This window comes from Odocoileus virginianus, chromosome 11 (assembly GCF_023699985.2).
Source record: "Odocoileus virginianus isolate 20LAN1187 ecotype Illinois chromosome 11, Ovbor_1.2, whole genome shotgun sequence".
NCBI classification, from domain to species: Eukaryota; Metazoa; Chordata; class Mammalia; order Artiodactyla; family Cervidae; genus Odocoileus; species Odocoileus virginianus.
Window position 1 is genome coordinate 68,722,130 of NC_069684.1, and position 25,020 is coordinate 68,747,149.

The 25,020-nt window shown below is 36.5% G+C and overlaps 1 protein-coding gene across 1 annotated transcript in view; it reads left to right on the top strand.

The window, feature by feature from the left end:
• Window positions 1-1,935: 1,935 nt before the first annotated feature.
• LOC139037539 (complement factor H-like) overlaps window positions 1,936-25,020 on the top strand; it is a 39,597-nt gene continuing 16,512 nt past the window's right edge. Inside the window, exons 1-7 of the mRNA XM_070474535.1 lie at window positions 1,936-2,182; window positions 3,788-3,964; window positions 8,576-8,752; window positions 9,543-9,728; window positions 9,839-10,018; window positions 12,382-12,561; window positions 19,264-19,446. Of these exons, the coding sequence (XP_070330636.1) occupies window positions 1,951-2,182; window positions 3,788-3,964; window positions 8,576-8,752; window positions 9,543-9,728; window positions 9,839-10,018; window positions 12,382-12,561; window positions 19,264-19,446 (1,315 nt within the window). The 5' untranslated portion in view covers window positions 1,936-1,950. The remainder of the gene's footprint in view (window positions 2,183-3,787; window positions 3,965-8,575; window positions 8,753-9,542; window positions 9,729-9,838; window positions 10,019-12,381; window positions 12,562-19,263; window positions 19,447-25,020) is intronic.

Sequence of the window (25,020 nt, forward strand, 5' to 3'; positions counted from 1 at the left end):
TACCTACTCTTCCACCATACTGGATCTCAGTGTATGGTATAGAGCCCACACCTCCCTCCAAGTCAGGCTTGCTGTGGATTGTTGTCCAATTTCTGTTGTTGGGTCGGGATAAAAAGCAATGGATATCTTGTTCTTCTCATTTGAACATACTTCGCACTTGATTGTTTTTCTTGACTCTCTGTATTTATATCTGTGCATTAGACTAAACATCCACTTATCCTAGTCTTCACAGACTGGCCTCATAAGTAGAACTTTCCCAGAATTCAGCCTTTTCAATCAGCCTGGCCAGAATTTTGGGTGCCTCTCTAACCTCTCTGCTTGTCCAAGCTTCTGGGTTTGTAGTCAGCCTCCTCCAGGAGTCTAGAGTATGCAGTGATCTACAAGTGAGAATACTTGGTGGAGCAGGCAGTTGGAGTTTATCACCTCGCTCACTCTGCCCTGAACTGGGGAGAGGAGCTGTGGCAAATGCCTGCATGCTGCTTCACACCCTGTGCCTTCTGAACCATGATTTAGCTCTCTGTAGTCTGGAGGCACCATGCAAATTTTGGCTTTCATCAGCTCTCAGGGACAGGTTAGTTAGAAGCCAGTTCCTCAGGCAGAGCTGGAAAAGCACAAGATCCAGATGTGCCATCTGACTCCTTCAGTGGAGAAACTCGGAGTTGCTCACTCTGCATTAAGCTAGGGGACGACCTGTGAGAAGTGCTGGTACAGATTCATAACTGCCACTTCATTTCTGTGATCCCAGGAGACTGAAAATGTTAGGGCTCCCAGAGGCAGGCTAATCAGAAGCTGGACCCTGGACTAGCAGTTGCAAAATCAGAGACCTAGATTAGGATCAAACTCTTTGCTCCTCCAGGAGAAGCTGGGAGTTGAGTGTGCCCTTCAAATTGTACGGTGCTCTGCTGCATGGGGAATGTCTTCGTTTTCCCTGCCACTTAGGATTTGGGATTTCCTCACTTGCCTTGAATGCAGAACTTCTCATCTACTCTTTTTATTTTGAATAAAAGGATCTGATTCACAAATAGCTGTTAATTCAGTGTGTCTGTGGAGAGAAGGAGAGGTCAAGGTGGCCTATTCCACTCTCTTACTAATATCACTGCATTGTTTCCAAGTTATATGTGTTGGGCTTGTTTGCTTTTCCATTTTCCAATTTAAGTAAAAGCAATTATTGATTTTCAGTCTTCATCATTACTATTATTGCTATGTAATTTTAAAATTCCCCTCAGCACACTTTTGTGTCATCTCATAAATCATATAAAACTTTACTTATCATGGTTTTATTTTCATCCAATTCAAAATATTCAAAGTTTTCTCTTTTGACTTCTTCTTAATCTGTGAAGTACTAAAAAAATTAGCTGAATTCTATGAAGATATCTAGTAGGTGACAAAATTGTACTTTTCCAGGTTTAGTTATTCATGGTTTGAAGGATCATCTTTTTGTCCTTAGTAGAATGAATGCATGTATCGATCTTTGTCATCTTCATTGAACTCTAAGTACTGATATTGCTTAAGCACCCAGTTTTGATGACAACATTTCAAATTCTCAGAGACAATGGCTGGGGTCACTGTGGTGGAATATTCTGTGATCGTCACTTGATCTGTGTTTTGGATTGCTTAAGAGATCCAGACTAGACAATACTTTCAACAAGTCCCAGGAAAGGGAACCCATTGCTAATAGATTTCTGACATGCTGTGGGATTCCAGATCCTTTAGACAAACAGATTTCTAATAATTTCCTAGAAGGGATTCAGAGTCTTTTAAATCTTGCTTTGTTCTAGAAAATAGAAATCAAGTGTTTTGGTTTTATATCTCTGGAAATTCATAGTTTCTGGCTTTTGTTGTTTTTTATTTTTTCTTACAGGGGACCTTAAATGATTAGAAGTTTTTTTGGTTTATAGTCATAAATGACTACCCTTTTTTGTATCATTACCTTATTTGGGTCCTTATGAAATGTGTATCAAATATATGCTTACCTTTTCTTTATGCTTTCTCCCTTTAGAAACATGTTCAAAATATGATGTAAGAATTGAGAATGGATTTTTGTCTGAATCTGCCTTTACGTATCCCCTAAATAAGCAAACAGAATATAAGTGTAAACCAGGATATGTAACAGCAGATGGTAAGACATCAGGATTAATTACATGTCTGCAAAATGGATGGTCAGCTCAACCTGTATGCATTAGTAAGTAATTCATTATCTTATTATTCTTTATCCTGATGATAACTATACAGAAGTACTCTTTAACTTTGTTCTTTTATCCTTTTTTCTTTCTTTTTTACTTTGCTGGGGCAGGGTCATATGAAGTGTTTTGTGATTCCATGGCTGTATTTGAAAAGATCAATTACAAAGCTTTGGAAAATATATTTTTCTCTTTTTTTAATTTTTTTTGCCTTTAATGATCAATTGCCAGTGGAGTAGAATATCATTGTACTATTTAGTTCAACGTTTTGTCACTTTAAAACATCCTGTGACTAAAATCTAATTTTTCTAAGAGCCTTACCTCTATTCTGGGATAAATTCATTTATTTTCAGCTGAGACCTTTATGCTGATTGCATCTGCTTTTATTTTAGGAGACTCTTAAGCCAGAGTCTCTGCTCCTAAGCCTAAAAGTTATGTTTTTAAGCAAAGATGTGAGGCCATGGTGCATAAGCTTCAAATAATATGATATATAATTCATGTTTGAGTCTCTAGGATAGATATCCTTGTGAAAAATTCTCTCTTAGGAAATCTTCATAAACATCTAGTTAGTGGAGACAGAGAAACACTTCTAGACAGGACCAAATTCTGCTGTGCTGAAAGTTTTTCCTGTAGCACCACATAGATGTTTATGAAGATTTTCTAAGAACAATTTATGAGTTTGTCTTATTCATCCCAAAGCTACACAGTGATATTTTTGAAGTGATGATTCACATATTCACTTCAAGTGAAGTGGATATTTATAATATCCATTTCTACTGCTTTCATTTTATTTTTTCCATTGTCTATACTTGCTACAGGCACTACACCCTCAAAATGAAAAAGTTCCACATATCAAACATTTTATTTTGATATATGATAATTTTCCATTCTAACATGCTTTTTACGGAAAATGTCTCTATTATTATATTTTACCAGTATAATTTTGCTTTAACACATTATGAAATTTGAAGTAAGTAATTTAAACCTTTATTAACATCAGTCTATGGTGTTAGTGAAAACAGATTGTTTGTTAATATATTTTCTTGTAAATAGCTATAAATAATAGAACTATGTCTGTATTCAACCTTGATAAGTATAAAAGAATATACAACCATTAGAAATATAGTTGGAAAAGGAAAATTAGCATGTGAATTTTAAAAATTTTATAGAATCTTTAAAAATTTACTTGCTTTTTGAAAATTACTTTTTTCAATTAAGTTTTCTCTGCAAATATGTCACAACTGCTAATAAATTTGGCATATTAATTCAGAAAATGCTGTTATGAAAATAGTACAATACTTCTGTAATGGCTTATTTTAATACTAGCATTGGAAAAATGCATAAGTATAATTAAATTCAGGAACATGTTCATAAAATAAATAATTCAGGGACATTAAGTGTTGAGAAAAATGTTGCATAGAAATCCCCCTTTTTTTTTTTCATTTTGAGTAATTATTTCAGGACAGTGGTATATGCTGGTATTCTTGGCTTATTTTTAATGATTAGTGCATACTAATTGGTGAAACCCTTTTCCGTTGAGATGAAACTCAATCAAATTGCCCACTAAATAATATTAGAAATGAAATCGCAATCCCATTATCCCTTAGAATCCTGTGACAGGCCAGTATTTGAGAAGGCCAGAGCCAAAAGTGATGGCACGTGGTTCAGGCTGAACGACAGGCTGGACTACGAATGTCTTGATGGGTATGAGAACCGAGACGGACGCACCGCAGGCTCCATAGTATGTGGTCAAGACGGCTGGTCCGATAAAGCTGCATGCTACGGTAGGTGCTCTTTTCCAGATGTTCTTTCCTTCAAGATAAACAAAATTTAACAGTAATTGTCAGTGTTTTATTTTTACCAAATTATGCTGATCTAGAATCATCTGTTCGGAGAAGGCAATGGCACCCCACTCCAGTACTCTTGCCTGGAAAATCCCATGGATGGAGGAGCCTGGTAGGCTGCAGTCCATGGGGTCGCGAAGAGTCAGACATGACTGAGCAACTTCACTTTCACTCTTCACTTTTATCCATTGGAGAAGGAAATGGCAACCCACTCCAGTGTTCTTGCCTGGAGAATCCCAGGGATGGGGTCACACAGAGTCGGACGACGGAAGTGACTTAGCAGCAGCAGCAGAATCATCTATAAGGAATGACGCTTCCTTCTACTTTAATGTAAACTGGAAGGAGGGGAAGTTTTAAAGTCCAGTGACTCACTCAATACCAAAATGACAGGGTCTTGCAACCGTTCAAGTGTTTTGCTCCTGAGTTTCCATTTATACCTCCTACCTTGAATGTTAATTTAAGCAGCTCTTAACAGATGATTTTTATTTTCTAACTTTGACAAATTCTGAGATCGATGACTGGAGAAGGAAACGGCAGCCCACTCCAGTATTATTGCCTGGAGAGTCTTGTGGATGGAAGAGCCTGGTGGGCTGCTGTCCATAGGGTCGCACAGAGTCGAACACGACTGAGGCAACTTAGCATGCATGCATGCATTGGAGAAGGAAATGGCAACCCAGTCCAGTATTCTTGCCTGGAGAATCCCAGGGACGGAGGAGCCTGGTGGGCTGCCATCTATGGGGTCACACAGAGTTGGACACGACTGAAGCGACTTAACAACAGCACCAGAGGACAATGACATGGATCTCTTTTATTTTGCCAATCAGATGTGTTTTTCCCAGGGTTGGAAACAGGGCTTCAGTCTCTGGTAAGCTGAGTGGATGTTGACTGTCCCAAGTCAAGGGACGAATTTATGTGCAAAGCTTTGGCAACAAAGTAATATTTGGAAAATATCAAGGTGGGTGGATTCTACTCAATGAGAGAAAATTTTATTTCTCATAAGCAAGCAGGCAAATGGAAATGACTTTGTAGGTGGTACTGGCAGGAGAAAGAACACTTTGGCAAAAGCATCACAACTTTGACCTGAACACATTGTGTTTGGACCGACGGGGACCATAAACATTGGATATGTCAACTACAGTGTTGAATGCATGGGTTTAGCCAGGAGATATACATGTGAGATTATCACTCTGTAAATGATGACATCAGATTGGAAAAGGATGTAGAATGAAAATAGAAGAGAGCTCAAGACTGAGTCCTGGAGCTTCCAACACTGAGGTGTCTGAGAGAAGAAGAATAGATGGCAAAGTGGACAGAAAGAAAGGAGGACCCAGAAAACTTAGGGGAAAAAATGTCAGAATGACTGTTTCATAGATGAGGACAGAAGAAAAGGATATAAAAACAAGGAATAATAAATTGACTAACAGTAATTCCTGTGGAATCAGCCTGAAATGTTTCTATATCCAGTTCCACCATTATCTAAGTATATATCTAAGACCAATGACCTATTTGAAATTTGTTCACTCCTCTGAATCTGTAAAATGATTTAATATTTAGAAATGTTCTAATATTTCAAAAGATCTTTTAGTTATTAAAATAAACTATTCATGTAATCTTCTTGTCATAATGCCTGCCATTCAGTTTATTCAAGGAACTTGTAATCTAACTTACATTAGAATAGTTATACTAATGAATATTTCTAATTCAGTTAATATGTCAGGTTAAAAGACTAAAATATGCTGGATTTGGCTACATGGAGGCCAACAATAATTGTAACAGAGAGAGTTTCAGATGGAGTAGACAGGGAAAAACCTACTTACATCCTGCTAAATAAATTATTAGTAAGAAATGCAATACAGCATGAGGACATAACTCCATCAAAAGGCTTGGTTGTGGCAGAGAACAAAAGCTTTAGGATATATTGCTTGGCAAATTATGCACTGAATAGAGCATTGTTCTAATGGGAAAGATGAGAGTGTAATGCACCTTGAAGAGGATGAGCCAGAGAGGGAAGCAGGCAGAGACTGACCACAGGCTCCCTGTGAAGGAGGTGGGAGAGGAACCAGCAGTTTTGAGAAAGCCCTGGACTTGGTGACAGCTGGATTCTTTGCAACTTCCTGTCAGGAGAAGGAAGGAAAATGGGTGTGTAAATCCAATGCTGGAAAGAAGCAGGTGCTGATGGTTCCTGTTCTCATTTCGGAAGGAGACATAGTCATGTGAGACCGAATGGTGCATGTGGGAGGAGGAGAAGGAACACTGGGCAGTGCAGCAAAGATTGAACACAGAGATTTCAGACAGACACACAGCGGGAGCTTGTTATAGAAATGGGCTGGCTTGTTCAACAGTGTCCAGAGCCCAGGTAATTTCACTTTTCAGGCTGTCAGCAAGCACCTAGTACGTGCTAGATTTGGCTAGGAGAAAATTGTGAACGATACAGTGGAGGACAGTGGTATGCCTTTCAAGAGCTTTCATGCCAGTATGAAAAAAAAAAAAAAGATGAATTAAGGCAAAGAATGAACCAAAAAGTAAAAATATTTCTATTATATTGTTCCAGTAAGTGTATTCTAAGAACAAAAGAATTCAATTGCTTAAAAATAAAGGGGGACTGAGGGTCAAGTTTATGTAGGAAGATGTCTATGCAAAGGAAGCCTGGAAACCATTAAACAGCAGAGACACATGCCTTTGCAGCAGCTGAGGCAGCAAAGAAATTGGCTTATCTTTAAAAAGATCAGATGGTAAAGAATCTGCCTGCGATGCAGGAGACTTGGGTTCGATCCCTGGGTCAGGAAGATCTCTTGGAGGAGGGAATGGCAACCCACTGCAGTATTCTTGCCTGAAGAATTCCACAGACAGAGGAGTCTGCTGGGCTATATAGTCCGTGGGGTCAAAAAGAGTCAGACATGCCTGAGAGACTACACCTTCACTTTCAAAATTTCTGAGCCACCTGACAGTAAACTATCCACCTGCATCACGGGCGACCTGGATTGGATCCCTGGGTCGGGAAGATCCCCTAGAGAAGGGAATGGCTAACCACTGCGATATTCTTGCCTGAAGAATTCCATGGGATTTTGGCGAGCTGCAGTCCAGGGGATCACAGAGAGTTGGACACGACTGAGCTACTAACGATTCTAAGTTAAGGGAAAGGCTTTTAAGATGATCATGGCTTCCCTACAGTCACTCTGTGAAGACAGCAGTTGGAAAACAGCCTAATGCCAAGATCTTTTTGTTGTTGTTAAAGCAGCATTTTACACAGTATGATAAAATAGGAATTTTACATAAGACAAGCACAAAATATGTAAACAAAGTCACATACCATTAAAAGTATTGCTATGTGGAAGTTTGGAATAGAATTTTAGGAAAGGAATCCCAATGGTTCTCATCAAGAGTAACCTCTCATCTAAGCTACACAACTCAACATTAAAACAAAAGCAGAAACAAAGTTATTGATTTTGGGGGGAGGGGGCATTACTTTTAAAACTAGTTAGCTTATATATAATTTTATGATAATGTTTGAAGACAGATAGTACGATCCTTCTTCTTGGTGAGATTCTAATTCTTAAATTCCAATTTTGAAGTTTATAAATTATTTAGCAATAGGAAGTTTCCAAATAAGAATAATGCAATTTTTGATAATATGTAGCAATCCCTGGTGGCTCAGATGGTAAAGAATCTGCCTGCAATGCAGGAGACCTGGGTTTGATCCCTGGGTTAGGAAGATCCCCTAGAGAAGGGAATGAATTACTCACTCCAGTATTCTTGCCTGGAGAATTCCATGGACAGAGGAGCCTGGCCAGCTATACTCCATGGGGTCACAAAGAGTCAGACACAACTGAGCGACTAATCCACACACTGCAATGTCACAAATTTCATAGATTTTACACATTTTCAATGATAAGTTTACACATTTTTAAAATGAATCAGAATAATCAAACATATATTAATGGTTAAGATCATTTATAGATACAATAAGTTTAGATGTTTGTGTTGTCATATACCTAATCAAGACACCTAGAATATGCCTATGTGACCTTGAACATGTTTACTCATTTTGTTTCATGTTTCAGTTTGATTTCTACACTTGTAGATAAAATTAAGTGATTTTTATTGTACCTGTAACTCAAATGCAAGAGAAATGTCTCTCTTGTGTGTTCTAGTTTCCCAATTATATTTTTTTAAATACCATTTTTTCATTTGTATTCAATTTTAAAATTGTATTTTTTTTTTATTCTGAGAGAATATTTATACATTTTGAGACCAAAAAAGTAGCATTATATTTTGTAAATGTCAGTGATAAAATCAGATCCAGTATAAACAAGTTGACATTACAGATAAATTATCAAGACATATATGTTGCTGTTCAATACCTTAATATTTTTTAAAAGTCCAGATGAGTGCAGAGGGTGTATAAAAATTAATATGTAATGTTTTTCAAGGAAGAGCATTAATGTGCTGTCCCTCTGTGGATGCAGTACCCAGCACCTCATTTTCTGTGACACAAATAATATTTATTATGCAATGATTAATTGTTCTCTAAATTATTTGTCTTTTCAATAGAAAGAGAATGCAGTATTCCAGAAATGGATACATACTTAGATGCTTATCCCAGGAAAGAAACATTTAAAGTTGGAGATGTGCTGAAATTCTCCTGCAGTCAAGGCCGTATTATGGTTGGAGCAGATTCAGTTCAGTGCTACCACTTTGGATGGTCCCCTAAACTTCCAACGTGTAAAGGTAAATATTTATCTGACAGTTGTTGGAGCAAGAGTTGGGATTTCAGATATCAACCTTTTTATTTCCCTCTCTTAATTTTCTGTCCACTTCCAGTGCATCTATAATCTAATGCATTAAGCCAGAGATATACCCACCAAGGACATGTGCTGGGTAGTAGATACCTCAGTTTTCCTTATTTAAGAAATTAACCTCCAGGTGCTTCTTGAAATCTGTGGTGGAGAATTCACAGAAATGCATGAGGAACCTGACGCTGGCAGGAGTTCTTGTCAGTTTTCCTTTTTCCTGCAATTCCACCATAAATACTGGAGAGTTTATATAATGTGGGCTTTACCTCTAATGTCCTCAGGTAAATATATACAGTGTTCAAGTAGCTTATAGTCAGTTCAGTCACAGGTATCAAATCACATGAATCAAAGTTAAACTGTTCAAATGCTTCTCTCAAATGATATTTTTTCAAAAAGTTTTCATGCAGTGTTTCTGTGGAATAAAAGTATTGCTATAATTTATACACCCAGACTGAGTAATTGGCTTGCATATCTATTAGCATGTCTGGATAATGAACATGCTTTCTGAGCAAACACAGACTTCAATATGCTAGTTCAAGATGAGTAATAGAATTGGTAAACATGAGTCTGGTGTAAACACTACTCTTATTTCATTGTTTAAGAATGCTGAACTATATTATATAATAAACAAAAGATCATTTAGCAAAATAAATTTCTGCATTAGCTGGATTTTTCAGTGATAAAACAGACAATGTAATCCATAATTTCATGCAATATTTCTACAGAAAGGAAAGTAAAATCATGTGCTCCACCTCCTCAACTTCTCAATGGGAAAGGGAAAGAAATACACAAAGAAGAGTATGCACACAATGAGGTCGTGGAATATGCTTGCAACCCCAGATTTCTGATGAAGGGTTCTCATAAAATTCAGTGTGTTGATGGAGAATGGACAGCTTTACCTGTGTGTATTGGTAATGTATTAAAATTAGTAATATTTAAAGGTAAATCAATACTTTTATTTGTATCCATATACACATTTAAATAATATTTTAAAGACAAACATATTTTTGTGGATTTTCAGAGGAGGAGCGTACCTGTGGAGATATACCTGACCTTGATCACGGCGATGTCAAGCCTTCTGTCCCTCCCTATCAGCATGGTGACTCGGTAGAGTTCAGTTGCAGAGAAGCATTTACAATGATTGGACCCAGATTTATCACGTGTATTAGTGGAGAGTGGACCCAGCCTCCTCAGTGCATTGGTCAGAATACACATCTCAAATTGACATTTAGTATTTGCAACCATACTGTTGAAATTTAGAGTCATCCTTGAAAATGTCAGATCTTAAATTATAATGATCCCAAACATTTGACTTTTATACTTCAATATGTGTCTAAAGAGGAAAAATATAAACTAGCAATAGAATTTTATGCATCTTTCTGTCCTGATATTAACATTGTTTATCTTGACAAGTGTGAAGCCTAATCTTACTGATAGGTACTCATGTGATTAAAATGTGAGTACTAGTTACCAGGAAAATACAACTGTCATTGCAGAAATGCCATTTTTGCTTTTATATGGTGCTCTTTCTTTTAGAACATTTGAAACCAGGAATTAGAGTTGAGGAATACCCATTTGATACATTTCTGTAGGAATCTTGCCTCTCTCAAAGCTTCTAACAATGATAATTTCTCAGTCTGTTTCAAATTCTGCAAAGAGAAGTTTCTGTGCTGGGGAGAGTGGGCTCAAGCCCTCCCTGTTAGTAGGTAACTGTAATGGGAGGCACTTTGGGTGGGGCCGGGAACCTGCCCTGACACATTTCCCTGTGAGAGACTCATCCTGACCTTTGGATGACTGAGTCTTTGATGACTGACCAGGAGAATCCATCTTAGCTGCCTTCTTTCATTTTTCTCTTGGAATAGACTCTTTTCTGGAGTTTTCCTGGGCTCTGCATTCAAAGAGAGCCCTGGATGTCCAGGCCTAACTCATTATATTTCTAGTCATTAATTATTCCAAGAAGAAGGTAGGGCTTAGGCTCAGGCCCTGAGTGAGGGCAGGGCAGATAGTGGTCTTCTTGGCCGACAGTATGTCAAAAGACCCATACTCAAAAGACCAGTTGACAGATGGGAGACATTCAGTAGTTTATTTAGTTAAACAAAAATTTTTTTCTTATTAATCCCTACATTTTTGTGAACATATTCCTGTCCTAGGTATTGCCAGTTCTTCAAGACCAAACCTCATCTTTGTCCTCTTCTATCTCCTCAAATGAACTCACCTCATTTAACTGTCATTTTACCTCATGTCAAAATGTCTGCTTCAATTATTGTTCTTCTGACCTCAGAGCTTTCCTTGCAAAGGTTAATCCTCTACCTGTATTCAGTTTAATGTAGTCCCCTTTTGCTATAATAGACCTTATTCCAGTTTTCTTCTCTCAAGGTTTATTTTGTAACTCTGTCTAGTCTAACTTGTCATTCTCCTACTATGTTTATTTTCTCCTAAAAATATAAGTCTGCTTTCCTCCCAGAAACCAGCCCATCAAAGGATGCTGCCAGCAGCCACTTCTCATTTCGAGTATGCATCTTCCTCAGTCACCATTCCTTGAAATATACTACTGGCTTTGTGTCCCTCAACACTCTGAGCAAATCTTAAAAACAGGGCTAATTCTCAATCCTCCAGTGTGTTTTGAATTCAGCTCCTTATTTTATTTTTTCAGAGTTTCATTTTGAAATCATCACTTTTCTTTGACTACCTACTTGACTTTTCCTTATTTTATTCATTTCACTTAACCTTTATCATTAACAAATCATTAACATATACTGCCAAAGACCTATACTGATATTTTGTCAAATTCAAAAAGAACCTCCACCTGCACTGGATTTTTGAAATAGGTACCTATATAAAAACTTTTTTTCCATATTTAACTTACCCTGGAGCTGGAAAAAAAATTGTAATCATGGCATTATATTGGATTATAGAATGATTTGATACATAACATACTGGCCCAAAGACTCTAAGTGTATTTACAAGAAATCGGTTGTAATTCTTAGTACCCATCTTCTTATTCCAAGTATTTGTTCACTTTTGGTGATCAGTTAAAAGATTTGCTTAAAAGTTCAGATTCTTTACAAAACACCTTGGATATAGTTTTCTTATTATGTTTCATTACATTCCTTGAAAAAATATATATAAAGTAGTAACTTGGTATGCTATGTCCACAGATAATTGTTTTTATTTTAATGTTTTAAGATTGTGAATTAAAAATAATGCAGAGGTGCTTAAGGTCAATAAACAAATTATTGTGAACATTTGCATAGATGTCAAGGTTGGGACCAAATTTATTCATGTGGTGAGTATTAGCTATATAGATCATACAAAAGTATTCCAGTCCAAAAGGCAGAAAACTTTAGGATGGGTATTTTCTCTGAAATTTCAAAAACTGGATGCAGGACTCAGGCTCATGTATAATTGTTCATCTCATGTACTTTGGTCAGTAATAACTTGGTTGGTGGAATTTGTAGGCACAAATTCTAATTTCATTATATTAGTGACTCCATAGCTAGTTTTTGCTATTAGCTATTTGGTTCTTAGAATTAGTCTTTTCAAGGGAATGTTTTCATTTTATAGCAACAGATGAACTTAAGAAGTGTAAAGGGTCAATATTATTTCCAACTGAGGGAAAACCATCATATAAGACTGAATATGACCACAACACCAACAAAAGTTACCAATGCCGAGGAAAATCAGAACTCAAACACTCAATCTGTATAAATGGAAAATGGGATCCTAAAGTAACCTGCAAAGAAGGTAATCTCTTGTCTGTAATGTTTTAAAAACTGTATGCTATTTCTTTCTAACTTGTAAAAGTAGTATCTTTGTGTCCTTCAAGGAAATTTAGCTATTTATCATTACAAATAGTTTTCCATCTGCAAGGTAATTTAGAAGCTAATCAAAATACTGTGTCTAAATATTATTTGTATAATGTGCCTTAGTCAGCTATGTGACAAACCACTCAGAGACTTTGTGACTTTAAATTAACATCTGGGCAGTAGATGTGCTCATTTCCACGGGAAAGCCATTACTTCTGATTTTGTGTATTACACATAAATGTGCTTATGCCTATGCTGAACTATTATGCATTTATCCATGTATCTATTTATGTATCAATCTATGTATCTATATTTATGTATCTATCTAATCATCTATTTCTCTATTTGTTTAACTATCTTGAAAAGTCTTGAGTCATGTTGACACGATGAATTCCAGTTGAATTGGTTCATTTCAATTTTCCACTTTTCATATCTGTGTTTCTCTTCTCCGACTCTGTGACATCTTGACTCCCTATCCTCAATATTTTTACCAATTTCTACAAGCCTAGAATATCTAGAAAGAAGCTTCAAATCAATACAAAACCAGATCTACTGTCTAATATTCAACCTCATAATTCTTCCTCCTATACAGAGATCCCTATATAAAAATCATACTACAATAAAACTGTTAATGGAGGATACATTATTTAGAAAAACATAACTATTTGGGAATTAAACAACAAGCATCTAAGTAATTGCCATGCCAATACATAATGTATATTATGGGCTTCCCTGGTAGCTCAGCTGGTAAAGAATCTGCCTCCAATGCAGGAGATCCCAGTTCAATTTCTAGATCAGGAATATCTCCTAAAGAAGGGTTAGGCTGCCCACTCCAGGATTCTTGGCTTCCCTGTTAGATCAGTCTACAATCCACCTGCAGTGGGGGAGACCTGGTTCAATCCCTGTGTTGGGAAGATCCCATGGAGGCAACCCACTCCAGTATTCTTGCCTGGAGAAGCCCCAAGGACAGAGGAGCCTGGCAGGTTGCAGACCATGGGATCACAAAGAGTGGGACATGACCGAGTGGCTAAGCACAGCATTGTATATTATACATTATATATTTATGATTGCTTAGTCCTTGTGAGTTAACTTTTTTATAATTATAAAATATTTCTTAATTTTTGTCATGCACCTTGTCTGGAAATCTATATTAGCTTATTAAATATAGTTAAATTAAAACAATTTATTATTTCACATGATGAAGGAATTCCCAACAAATTTCAAGGAATTCATGTTTGTAAATTATTCTAAATTAATAGCAAATATAAAATTAAAAGAGCTTGCTACACAACTGCATCTTTAAGGAAACAAGTAACATTTACAGGTAGTGAAGTACATATGTTCTACCGTTTCTTCTAGAAACTTTATAGTGTTACATGAGTATATTTAAGTATGTTATCTGTCTTATGTTAACATTTGAGGATTGCATAAAGTAGGAGTTGATTTTTTTATGGATGGATTGTCAATTATTTTAGCAATATGTGTGGAAAAGACTTTGAAGTGAAAATCAGTTAACTATGAAAATGTTGATTTATTTCTGAACTTTCTATTCAGTCATTTAACAATCTTCACTGCTGCCAAATTACCTTTGTAACTAGCTTTTTAGTAGGCTGAAAGTCTGATAATAGTCTCCAAGTATGTTCCTCTCACTCAAAATTACTTTAGTTATTCCGGTTTTGAACATAGAAATTTCAGGGGAAACTTACAAATTTTGATAAAATATTGGGTTGTATATCGAAAGGGATGACTTTGTAATGAGAAATGAATTATAGAGAATTGACTTCTTTACCATTTTGAATTTTGAAATCATAAACATGGAATGTCTCTATTTATTTCTGCTTCAATTTTTCTAGACATACCAGTAGAATCCCCTGGGGACTCAGACAGTAGAGAACCTGCCTGCAATTCAGGAGACCCAGGTTCAGTCCCCTGAGTGGGGAAGATCCCCTGGAGAAGGGAATAGCTACCCACTCCAGTATTCTTGCCTGGAGAATCCCATGGACAGAAAAGCCTGGCAGGCTACAGTCCATAGAGTTGCAGAGAGTTGGACACGCTTGAGCACATGTGAGATCTGATATGCAGTTTGCTTCTTCAAAACATTCCCTTGATGAAGAATTCAATTTCTTTAATAGGGAGTATGCTATTCACATTTTCTACATTGTCTTATCATTGTGTGAAGGTTGCATTTTTCAAGAAATACCTCTATTTTACCTAACTTATGAAATTGATTGATGTAAAATCATTTCTAATAGTCACTTAACATTCTATTTTTCTTTTAATCCTATAGTATATTTTGTGGTATCAGCTCTTTCATTCTTGGTATTGAGAGTTGTTTCCCACCTTTATTTTGTGATCTGAGTTTTGTTTTTCAAAATTAACATTTTCAAATAAACATTTTTAACACCCTTAGTTTCTTCCATTTCCTCTCTTGTCTAATTTTTATCATGTTAATATTCTTGATTTTCAACTTTGTTAATTTTCTGATTTCTCTTTTCTGTTAATCTTTCTCAATTTTTTTCTCTCTTGTGGACTTAATTTTCCTTTTTTCTAATGGCTTGATTTTAATTTTACTCTCTCATTTCTTAAGATAGAAAATGAAAGCATTGATTCAAACCATTCTGCTTTTATTTTTTTTTCCATTTATTTTTATTAGTTGGAGGCTAATTACTTTACATCATTACAGTAGTTTTTGTCATACATTGAAATTAATCAGCCGTGGATTTACATATATTCCCCATCCCGATCCCCCTCCCACCTCCCTCCCCACCCCATCCCTCTGGGTCTTCCCAGTGCACCAGGCCCGAGCACATGTCTCATGCATCCAACCAGGGCTTGTGATCTGTTTCACCCTTGATAATATACATGTTTCGATGCTGTTCTCTCGAAACATCCCACCTTCGCCTTCTCCCACAGAGTCCAAAATTCTGTTCTGTACATCTGTGTCTCTTTTTCTGTTTTGCATATAGGGTTATCATTGCCATCTTTCTAAATTCCATATATATGCGTTAGTATACTGTATTGGTCTTTATCTTTCTGGCTTACTTCGCTCTGTATAATGGGCTCCAGTTTCATCCATCTCATTAGAACTGATTCAAATGAATTCTTTTTAATGGCTGAGTAATATTCCATGGTGTATATCTACCACAGCTTCCTTATCCATTCGTCTGCTGATGGGCATCTGGGTTGCTTCCATGTCCTGGCTATTATAAACAGTGCTGCGATGAACATTGGTGTGCATGTGTCTCTTTCAGATCTGGTTTCCTCAGTGTGTATGCCCAGAAGTGGGATTGCTGGGTCATATGGCAGTTCTGTTTCCAGTTTTTTAAGGAATCTCCATACTGTTCTCCATAGTGGCTGTACTAATTTGCATTCCCACCAACAGTGTAAGAGGGTTCTCTTTTCTCCACACCCTCTCCAGCATTTATTGCTTGTAGACTTTTGGATAGCAGCCATCCTGACTGGCATGTAATGGTACCTCATTGTGGTTTTGATTTGCATTTCTCTGATAATGAGTGATGTTGAGCATCTTTTCATGTGTTTGTTAGCCATCTGTATGTCTTCTTTGGAGAAATGTCTGTTTAGTTCTTTGGCCCATTTTTTGATTGGGTCATTTATTTTTGTAGAATTGAGCTGGAGGAGTTGCTTGTATATTTTTGAGATTAATCCTTTGTCTGTTGCTTCGTTTGCTATTATTTTCCCCCAATCTGAGGGCTGTCTTTTCACCTTGCTTATAGTTTCCTTTGTTGTGCAAAAGCTTTTAAGTTTCATTAGGTCCCATTTGTTTATTTTTGCTTTTATTTCCAATATTCTGGGATGTGGGTCATAGAGGATCCTGCTGTGATTTATGTCGGAGAGTGTTTGCCTATGTTCTCCTCTAGGAGTTTTATAGTTTCTGGTCTTACATTTAGATCTTTAATCCATTGTTCTAGTTTCATTCTTTTACAAGTGGTTGACCAGTTTTCCCAGCACCACTTGTTAAAAAGGTTGTCCTTTTTCCATTGTATATTCTTGCCTCCTTTGTCAAAGATAAAGTGTCCATAGGTTTGCCTCAAATCCATAAATCCATTCTGCTTTTAAATCTAAACCTGTAAAACTACCCTTTTTCACTTTTAAATATTGCTTTACCTGTGCCTCAAAAATTTATAAATATGTATCAATTTTATTTTCATTTAACTCTATGTGAAATATTTTCTAATATTCCTAGTGACTTCTTTGACATAACAGTTGTTTAGAAATTTGTTGTTTAATTCTCACATATTTATGATTTTCTAAACAATTCATTCTCCATTAGCTGTCATACTGTGGTATGATTTTCATCTAGAGAGCTGTGTATATTTACTGTATGCAATTTGATGATTATCATGGGTGATTCATAGATAAGTTATTCTTATTTATTTCTAATCTAATTCACTTGTCATAGAACACACTCTGCAAATTTTTAATATTTTGAATTTTATTCTTTCTTTGTTGCACAACATATTGTCTATCTTTGTGATGTTTCCATTTCATATAAAGTATATGCGTATTCTAGTTTCTAGATCAGGTTAGCATTGTTCATAGTGTTCTAAAAATGTACCTATGTCTTAAAATAGTTTTTGATAGTTGTTCTATCTGTCAGAGTAGAAAGGCTCTCAGAATTGCTAACAAGGGGTGTGGATTTGTCTACTTCTTTTTTCAGTTCTGCATATCTTTGCTTCATGTATTCTGATATATTCTTAGATACATCATATATTTATAATGGCTTAGTCCTTGTGAATTACCTTTTTAATAGTTATAAAATAGGTCTTCATAGTTTTAATTATATGCCTTCTCTGGAAGTCTCCATTATTTATTGGAATATAGTTAATTAATTTAAAACACTTGATTATTTTCATGTGATAAAAGAATTCCTAATCAGTTTCATGTAATTAGTGTCCTCCAGTTATTCTCTATAAATTAAAAGCAATTGATAATTAAGAAAGAGCTAGCTAAGCAACTTATTCACCCATATCACAAAACTTGAAAAATTAAAAAAAAAAATTTCTATGATTTACTGACAGACAATATCTTAAGTAAAATGAAAACAGTATGCTTTGGAATCTATGATACACAACAAAAAACAAAGATACGCATAGATTAAAACTTGCTTTACAAAAAAGAAAAAAAAAAGAACTTAAGTAATAGGTAGTACAATCTAGAATCTAGAAAAGAACATACATCCAAAGAACATAGAAGGAAAGAAAAACTAAAAATGTCAATTTTGACAATAAGCTTTAAAGTGTAAATAGCTGATTTGCAAAATATTCAGTTTATGGGGAAATGTAGTATATAGACCCAACATTCACAGGACTTTTAACAAGTACAAATTAAAATTATTAGGACAAAAATCTTTAAGCATCAGACACAAAAGAAAATAAATTCTTGAAAATACATTGACAAAAATGTCAAAATAGTTAAAACAGAAATAAGAGAAATATTTCTGATGAAATATAAAATACTCCAAGTCTTCCCTGGTGGCTCAGATGGTAAAGAATCCACCTGATTTGCAGGAGACCTCGGTTCGATTCCTGGGTTGGGAAGACCCACTGGAGGAGGGCAAGGTAACCCACTCCAGTATTCCTGCCTGGAGAATCCCCATGGACAGAGGAGCCTGGCAGATTATAGTCCATGGGGTTGCAAAGAGTCTGACATGACTGAGAGACTAAACACAACACAGCACACAAAATACCCCATTGACTTTAATCAGAATAGAAACCTGATGATATTACTAATGATGAATAAAGTCTATTCAGTCAAATATTTCCCTGAATTTAATACAAAATGTTGGGTCCCTGAAAGCATTTATGAGTTTCCAGCCTATACTTGCATAGTGCTTCTATGGAAATAAAAATGAAGCATGACAGGAGACAGCAAAACCAAGGAGTCATAGAGCAAGTTTTGTCTTCAGATTATGAATTGGATATCTGAGGTATCTCTATTTGATGGACTCAGACACAGTTTACAGAGGGATCTTTTATGTACAAAAGGGATCTGGTCATGTACAAAAAGCCAGGCTTGCTAATCCATTAAAGAAGGTGCATTCATCAATGTATATATCCTTAACAGTGCAGGCAAGCTAGTGAATTGTACCTCCAGGAGAGTACTGAACTGTAAACAATAGACTCTAAATCCCAGTGAACATATCTAACTCTTACCTTGTTCGAGAATTGGCATCAAATTAATAGATCACTAACTAAATATAGTTTCTCCTCTGGCTAATCAACTCCCCCTGGTGGAAAATTCTGTGAGGGCTTCCATCCAGTTACAATATATGTGATCACAGATATCTGTTAAAAAACAATAAAGAACCTGATATCAGTTTTTCCTTACTGCCTATACCTGAAAGAGTAATTCATTTAGAACATCCTAAAGGTTAGAAAAAATTAAAATCAGTTTACATAAATCATGCAAGATTGACCACAGGAAGAATAAAAGGAAGAAACTACAAGAAAGACCACGAGACTGTGAACCAAATGTGATATATTAAGTGCTAAACAAGCTTAAGAGTATAATTATAGAGTATCATATTATTTGATCATTTGTGATCTGTTTATTGAAAAAATTTCCTTTAATATTTGAACTTACACTTTCTAATCAAGAAATCTAATTTTAATATTTTCAGAAGCACAAATACAACAATGCCCACCTCCACCTCAGATTCCCAATGCTCGAGATATGACAACTACAGTGAAATATCAGGATGGAGAAAAAATATCAATTCTATGTAAAGAAAATTATTTAATTCAAGATGCAGAAGAGATTGTGTGCAAGGATGGGAGATGGCAGTCAATCCCACGTTGCATTGGTAAGTAGTGCATAAGTTTGTTTAAAACATTCTTTAAAGAAGATTAACACTCCTCTAAGATTTTGTATCCTTCTGTGGTGGCTCAGTGGTAAAGAAACCTCCTGCAATGCAAGAGATGCAGAAGATATGGGTTCGATCCCTGGATGGGGAAGATCCCCTGGTGAGGTGGGTGGGGGGCGGATGGCAACTCACTCCAGTGTTCTTGCCTGGGAAATTCCATGGACAGAGGAACCTGACTGAGTGACTGAGCATGCACACAAGCTTTGCATGGATCTGCAAGATGAAGTCCTCTCTGTCTCTTCCAATTTATCTTGAAACAGTAAATCACAGTTTCAGTTTATGAATTGATGAACACTCATCTCTGATGTGAAACACAGACAAACTCTTTGGGCTACTGTGCAAATAACAGGTAAAATTTATGTTTATGCATATTTTTTTCCTAATGATCAAAAGGACAAGGATGAAGGGACAGTTGGGCTGCCCAGCCTGGGAGTCATGGTCCTGAAAGATAAACCCCCAGAAATTCTGGCGTAGAAGTCCAGTGTAACTTGTGCACAAGAAAGCCAGAGGGCCATAGGAAACAGAGCTGCTGCTCTTTAAAGCCACACAGAAATCTCACATGCTCTGTGCCCCAGTGAAGAGGCATCAATGGGAAAGAGGCTTGGGTTAGACTAATTTGCTTATCTTTGTGAAACTCCTAGAGAGATAGGAAACAACTGGGATCATAGATGCTGGTGCCAGCCATTGTGAGAGACAAGTGCCACTTTAGAGTTCTCCCTAACACACACATACATAGCTTACTAGCACCAGAGGCTTAACAACTCACCAGCATGACAGCACCAGCCCCAGACTCTGCTGGGCTCCACAGCTGCCACACTTGCATTGCACCCAGCTGTTGGGTGTGATATCAGCCCATGTACACTTAGGCCCCGAAGCCAGCTCCGTCAGCACTTCATCCTGCCTATGAGTGGGCTGGCAGCCACTACATGAGGCAGAGTCTGGCAGCCAACAGGGGAGGAGGTGGGATCCTTGCCTACCAGTGCACCCAGAGTAGTTGGCATTAAAACAACAGAAGGGCTCCCCTTTAGCATTTAGATCTGCTGTCTGTATCCTATAGAGGGGAGCATTCTGCTGGGCCATAGACTTCTCCTACATAAGACCACGTCTCTTAGATCAGGAATACACCTAACTCTTAGAAATAAACACAGAGTTAGGTAAAATCAGAAGACAGAGAAATGCATTCTAAATGAAGGAACCAGACAAAAATCTCAGAAAAGTCACTAAACAAAGTTAAGATAAGCAGTCTACTCAATAAAGCATTCAAGGTAATGACATAAAGATGTTGAACATAAATGAACATAAACAATGAACATAAAGATGTTCAATGCACTCTAGAGAAGAATGGATGAATTCTTCTTTGTCCATAACAGGATTTTAAGAATAAGAAAATATAAAGAAGGACTAAACAGTGCCGAAGGATACAACACCTGAAATGAAAAGCACACTAGAGGAAATCAATAGTAGATTAGAGTATTCAGAAGAATGAATCAGAGATCTGGAAGACAGGGTAGTGCAAACTTCCCGAATAGCACAGGAAAAAGAAAAGAGAATTTTAAAAATGAGAATAGGTTAACAGACATCTGGGACAACATCAGTACCATTCTCATTATAGGGATCTAAAATAGAGAGAGAGACTTATTTGAAGAAATAATAGCTAAACTTTTCTAACCTGGGGAAGGAAACAGACATTCAGGTCTCGAAATCAGACAGTCCCCAAAAGAGGTGAACCCAAAGAGATCCACACCAGGACACATTATCATTTAATGGGAAAAAGTTAATAATGTTGTTCCAAAGTAAATGGAGATGAGATCATACTTATCAATAATTACCTTAAATGTAAATGGGTTGAATGCCCAACCAAAAGACAAAGACTGGCTGAATGGATACAAAAACAAGATACCTATATATGCTGTCTAAAAGAGACCCACCTCAAAACTAGGGACACATACATACTGAAAGTGAAGGGCTGGGAAAGAGATTGCATGGACACCAGAAGAAAGCAGGAGTAGCAATACTCATATGAGATAAAATATACTTTGAAATAAACACCGTGAAAAGAGACAAAGAAAGACACTACCTAATGATCAAAGGATCAATCCAAGAAGAAGATATAACAATTATAAATATATATGCACCCAACATAGGAGCTGCTCAATACATAAGGCAAATGCTAACAAGTATGAAAGGAGAAATTAACAGTAACACAATAATAGTGGGATATTTTAATACCCCACTCACACATATGGATATGTCAACCAAAAAGAAAATTATCAAGGAAACACAAACTTTAAATGATTCAATGGACCAGTTAGACCTAATTGATATCTATAGGACATTTAACCCCCAAACAATGCATTTCACCTTTTTCTCAAGTGCACAAGGAACAGTCTCCAGGATAGATCACATAAATCTAGCCATAGATCTGGGCCATAAATCTAGCCTTGGTAAATTTAAAAAAATTGAAATCATTTCAAGCATCTTTTCTGATCACAATGCGGTAAGATTAGTTGTCAACTGTAGAAGAAAAACTATTAAAAATGCAACCATACGGAGGATAAATAACATGATTCTGAATAACCAACAAATAATGGAAGAAATCAAAAAGGAAATCAAAATATGCATAGAAACAAATGAAAATGAGAACATGACAACCCAAAACCTATGGGATTCAGTAAAAAGAGTGCTAAGGTGAAGGGTTATAGCTTTACAAGCTTACCTCAGGAAACAAGAGAAAAGTCAAATATATAACCTAACTTTACACCTAAAGAAACTAGAAAAAGAAGAACCCCAGGGTTAGTAGAAGGAAAGAACTCATAAAAATTAGGGCAGGGATAAATGAAAAACAAACAATGGAGTATGGCAAAAATCAGCAAAACTGAAAGCTGTTTTTTGACAAGATAAATAAAACAGACATACCATTAGCCAAACCCATTGAGAAAAAAAAGGTATAAGAATCAAATCAATAAAATTAGAAGTGAAAATGGAGAAATCACAACAGACAACACAAAAATACAAAGGATAATAAGAGACTACTATCAGCAACTACATGTCAATAAAACGGACAACTTGGAAGAAATGGATGAATTCTTAGAAAAGTATAACCTTCCAAAATTGAACCAGGAAGAAAGAGAAAATCTTCACAGGTCCATCACAAGCATGGAAATAGAAACTGGAATCAAAAATCTTCCAAACAAAAGCCTAGGACCAGATGGCTTCACAGGTGAATTCTACCAAAAATTTAGAGACGAGCTAATAACACCTATCCTTCCCTGGTGGCTCAGAGGGTAAAGTATCTTCCTGCAATGTGGGAGACCCATGTTCAATCCCTGGGTTGGGAAGATCCCCTGGAGAAGGAAATGGCAACCCACTCCAGTACTCTTGCTTAGAAAACCCCATAGACAGAGAAGCCTGGTAGGCTACAGTCTATTGGGTCGCAAAGAGTTGGACATAACTGAACGACTTCACTTTCACTTTTCTTTTCAACACCTATCCTACTCAAACCCTTCCTGAAAATTTCAGAGGAAGGTAAACTCCCAAACTCATTCTGTGAGGCAACTATCACCCTAATTCCAAAACCAGACAAAGATTCCACAGAAAAAGAAAACTAAAGGCCAATCTCACTGAAGAAATATATGCAAAAACCCTTAGCAAAATTCTAGCAAACAGAATTGAACAATATATTTAAAAGGTCATACATCATGACCAAGTGGGCTTTATCCCAGGGATGCAAGGATTCTTCAATATTCACAAATCAATCAATGTGATACACAACATTAACAAATTGAAGGGGAAAAAAACACATATGATTATCTCAGTAGATGCAGAGAAACTCTTTGACAAAACTCAACATCCATTTATGATAAAAACTTTCCAGAAAGCATGCATAGAAGGAACATACCTCAACATAATAAAAGCTATATATGGTAAACCCACAGAAAACATTATCCTCAATGGTGAAAAATTGAAATCATTTCCCATAAAGTCAGGTACAAGACAATGGTGTCCACTCTCACCACTACTATTCAACGTAGTTTTGGAAGTTATATACACAACGATCAGGGAAGAAAAGGAAATAAAAGATATTCAGATGGGAAAATAAGTAAAACTCTCACTGTTTACAGATGACAAGACCCTCTACATAGAAAACCCTAAAGATGCCACCAGAAAATTACTAGAGTTCATCAATGAATATAGTAAATTTTCAGGATATAAAATTAATACACAGAAATCCCTTGCATTCCTATACACTAACAATGAGAAGACAGAAAGAGAAATTAAGGAAATAAGTCCATTCACCATTGTGGTGAAAAGAATAAAATACTTAGGAATAAATCTACCTAAAGGAACAAAAGACCCATACATGGAAAGCTGTAACACACTGATGTAGGAAATCTAAGATGACACAAATAGATGGAGAAATATACCATATTCATGGATCAGAAGAATCGATATAGTGAAAATGTGTATACTACCCAAAGCAATCTATGGATTCAGTGCATCCTTATCAAGCCCCAACGGCATTTTTCACAGAAGTAGAACCAAGTGAGTTCACAATTTGTATGGAAACACAAAAAAAAAACCTCGAGTAGCCAATGCAATCTTGAGAAAGAAGAAAGGAACTGGAGGAATCACCACGCCTGCCTTCAGACTACACTACAAAGCTACAGTCATCAAATAGTATAGTACTGGCACAAAGCCAAAAATATAGATCAATGGAACAAAGTAGAAACCCCAGAAATAAATCCACACACCTACGGACACCTTATCTTTGACAAAGGAGGCAAAAATATACAATGGAGAAGGGACAATCTCTTTAACAAGTGGTGCTGGGAAAACTGGTCAATTATCTGTAAAAGAAGGAGACTAGAACACTTTCCAACACCATAACCAAAAATAAACTAAAAATAGATTAAAGATCTAAATGTAAGATCAGAAACTATAAAACTCCTAGAGGAAAACACAGGCAAAAGACTCTCTGAAATAAATCACAGCAAGATACTGCCAGGAGAAATATCAACAGTCTCAGATATGCAGATGACACTGCTCTAATGGCAGAAAGTGAAGAGGAGCTAAAGAGCCTCTCAATGAGGGTGAAAGAGGAGAGTGAAAAAGCTGGCTTAAAACTCAATGTTAAAAAAATAAACCAGGATCATGGAATTAGATCCAATCACTTCATGGTAAATAGAGCGAGGAAAAGTAGAAACAGTGACAGATTTCCCCCTCTTGGCCTCTAAAATCACTGTGGATGGTGAATGCAAGCATGAAATTAGAAGACAGAAAAGCTATGACAAACCTAGACGGTGTGTTATAAAGCAGAAACATCACTTTGTCAACAAAAGTCCATGTAGTCAAGGCAATGGTCTTTCCAGTAGTCATCTGGATGTGAAAGCTGGACAATAAACAATGCAGAGAACTAAAGAATTGATGCTTTCAAACTGTGGTGCTGGAGAAGACTCTTGAGAGTCCCTTGGGAAACAAGGAGATAAGTTAATCATAAGGGAAATCAACCCTGAC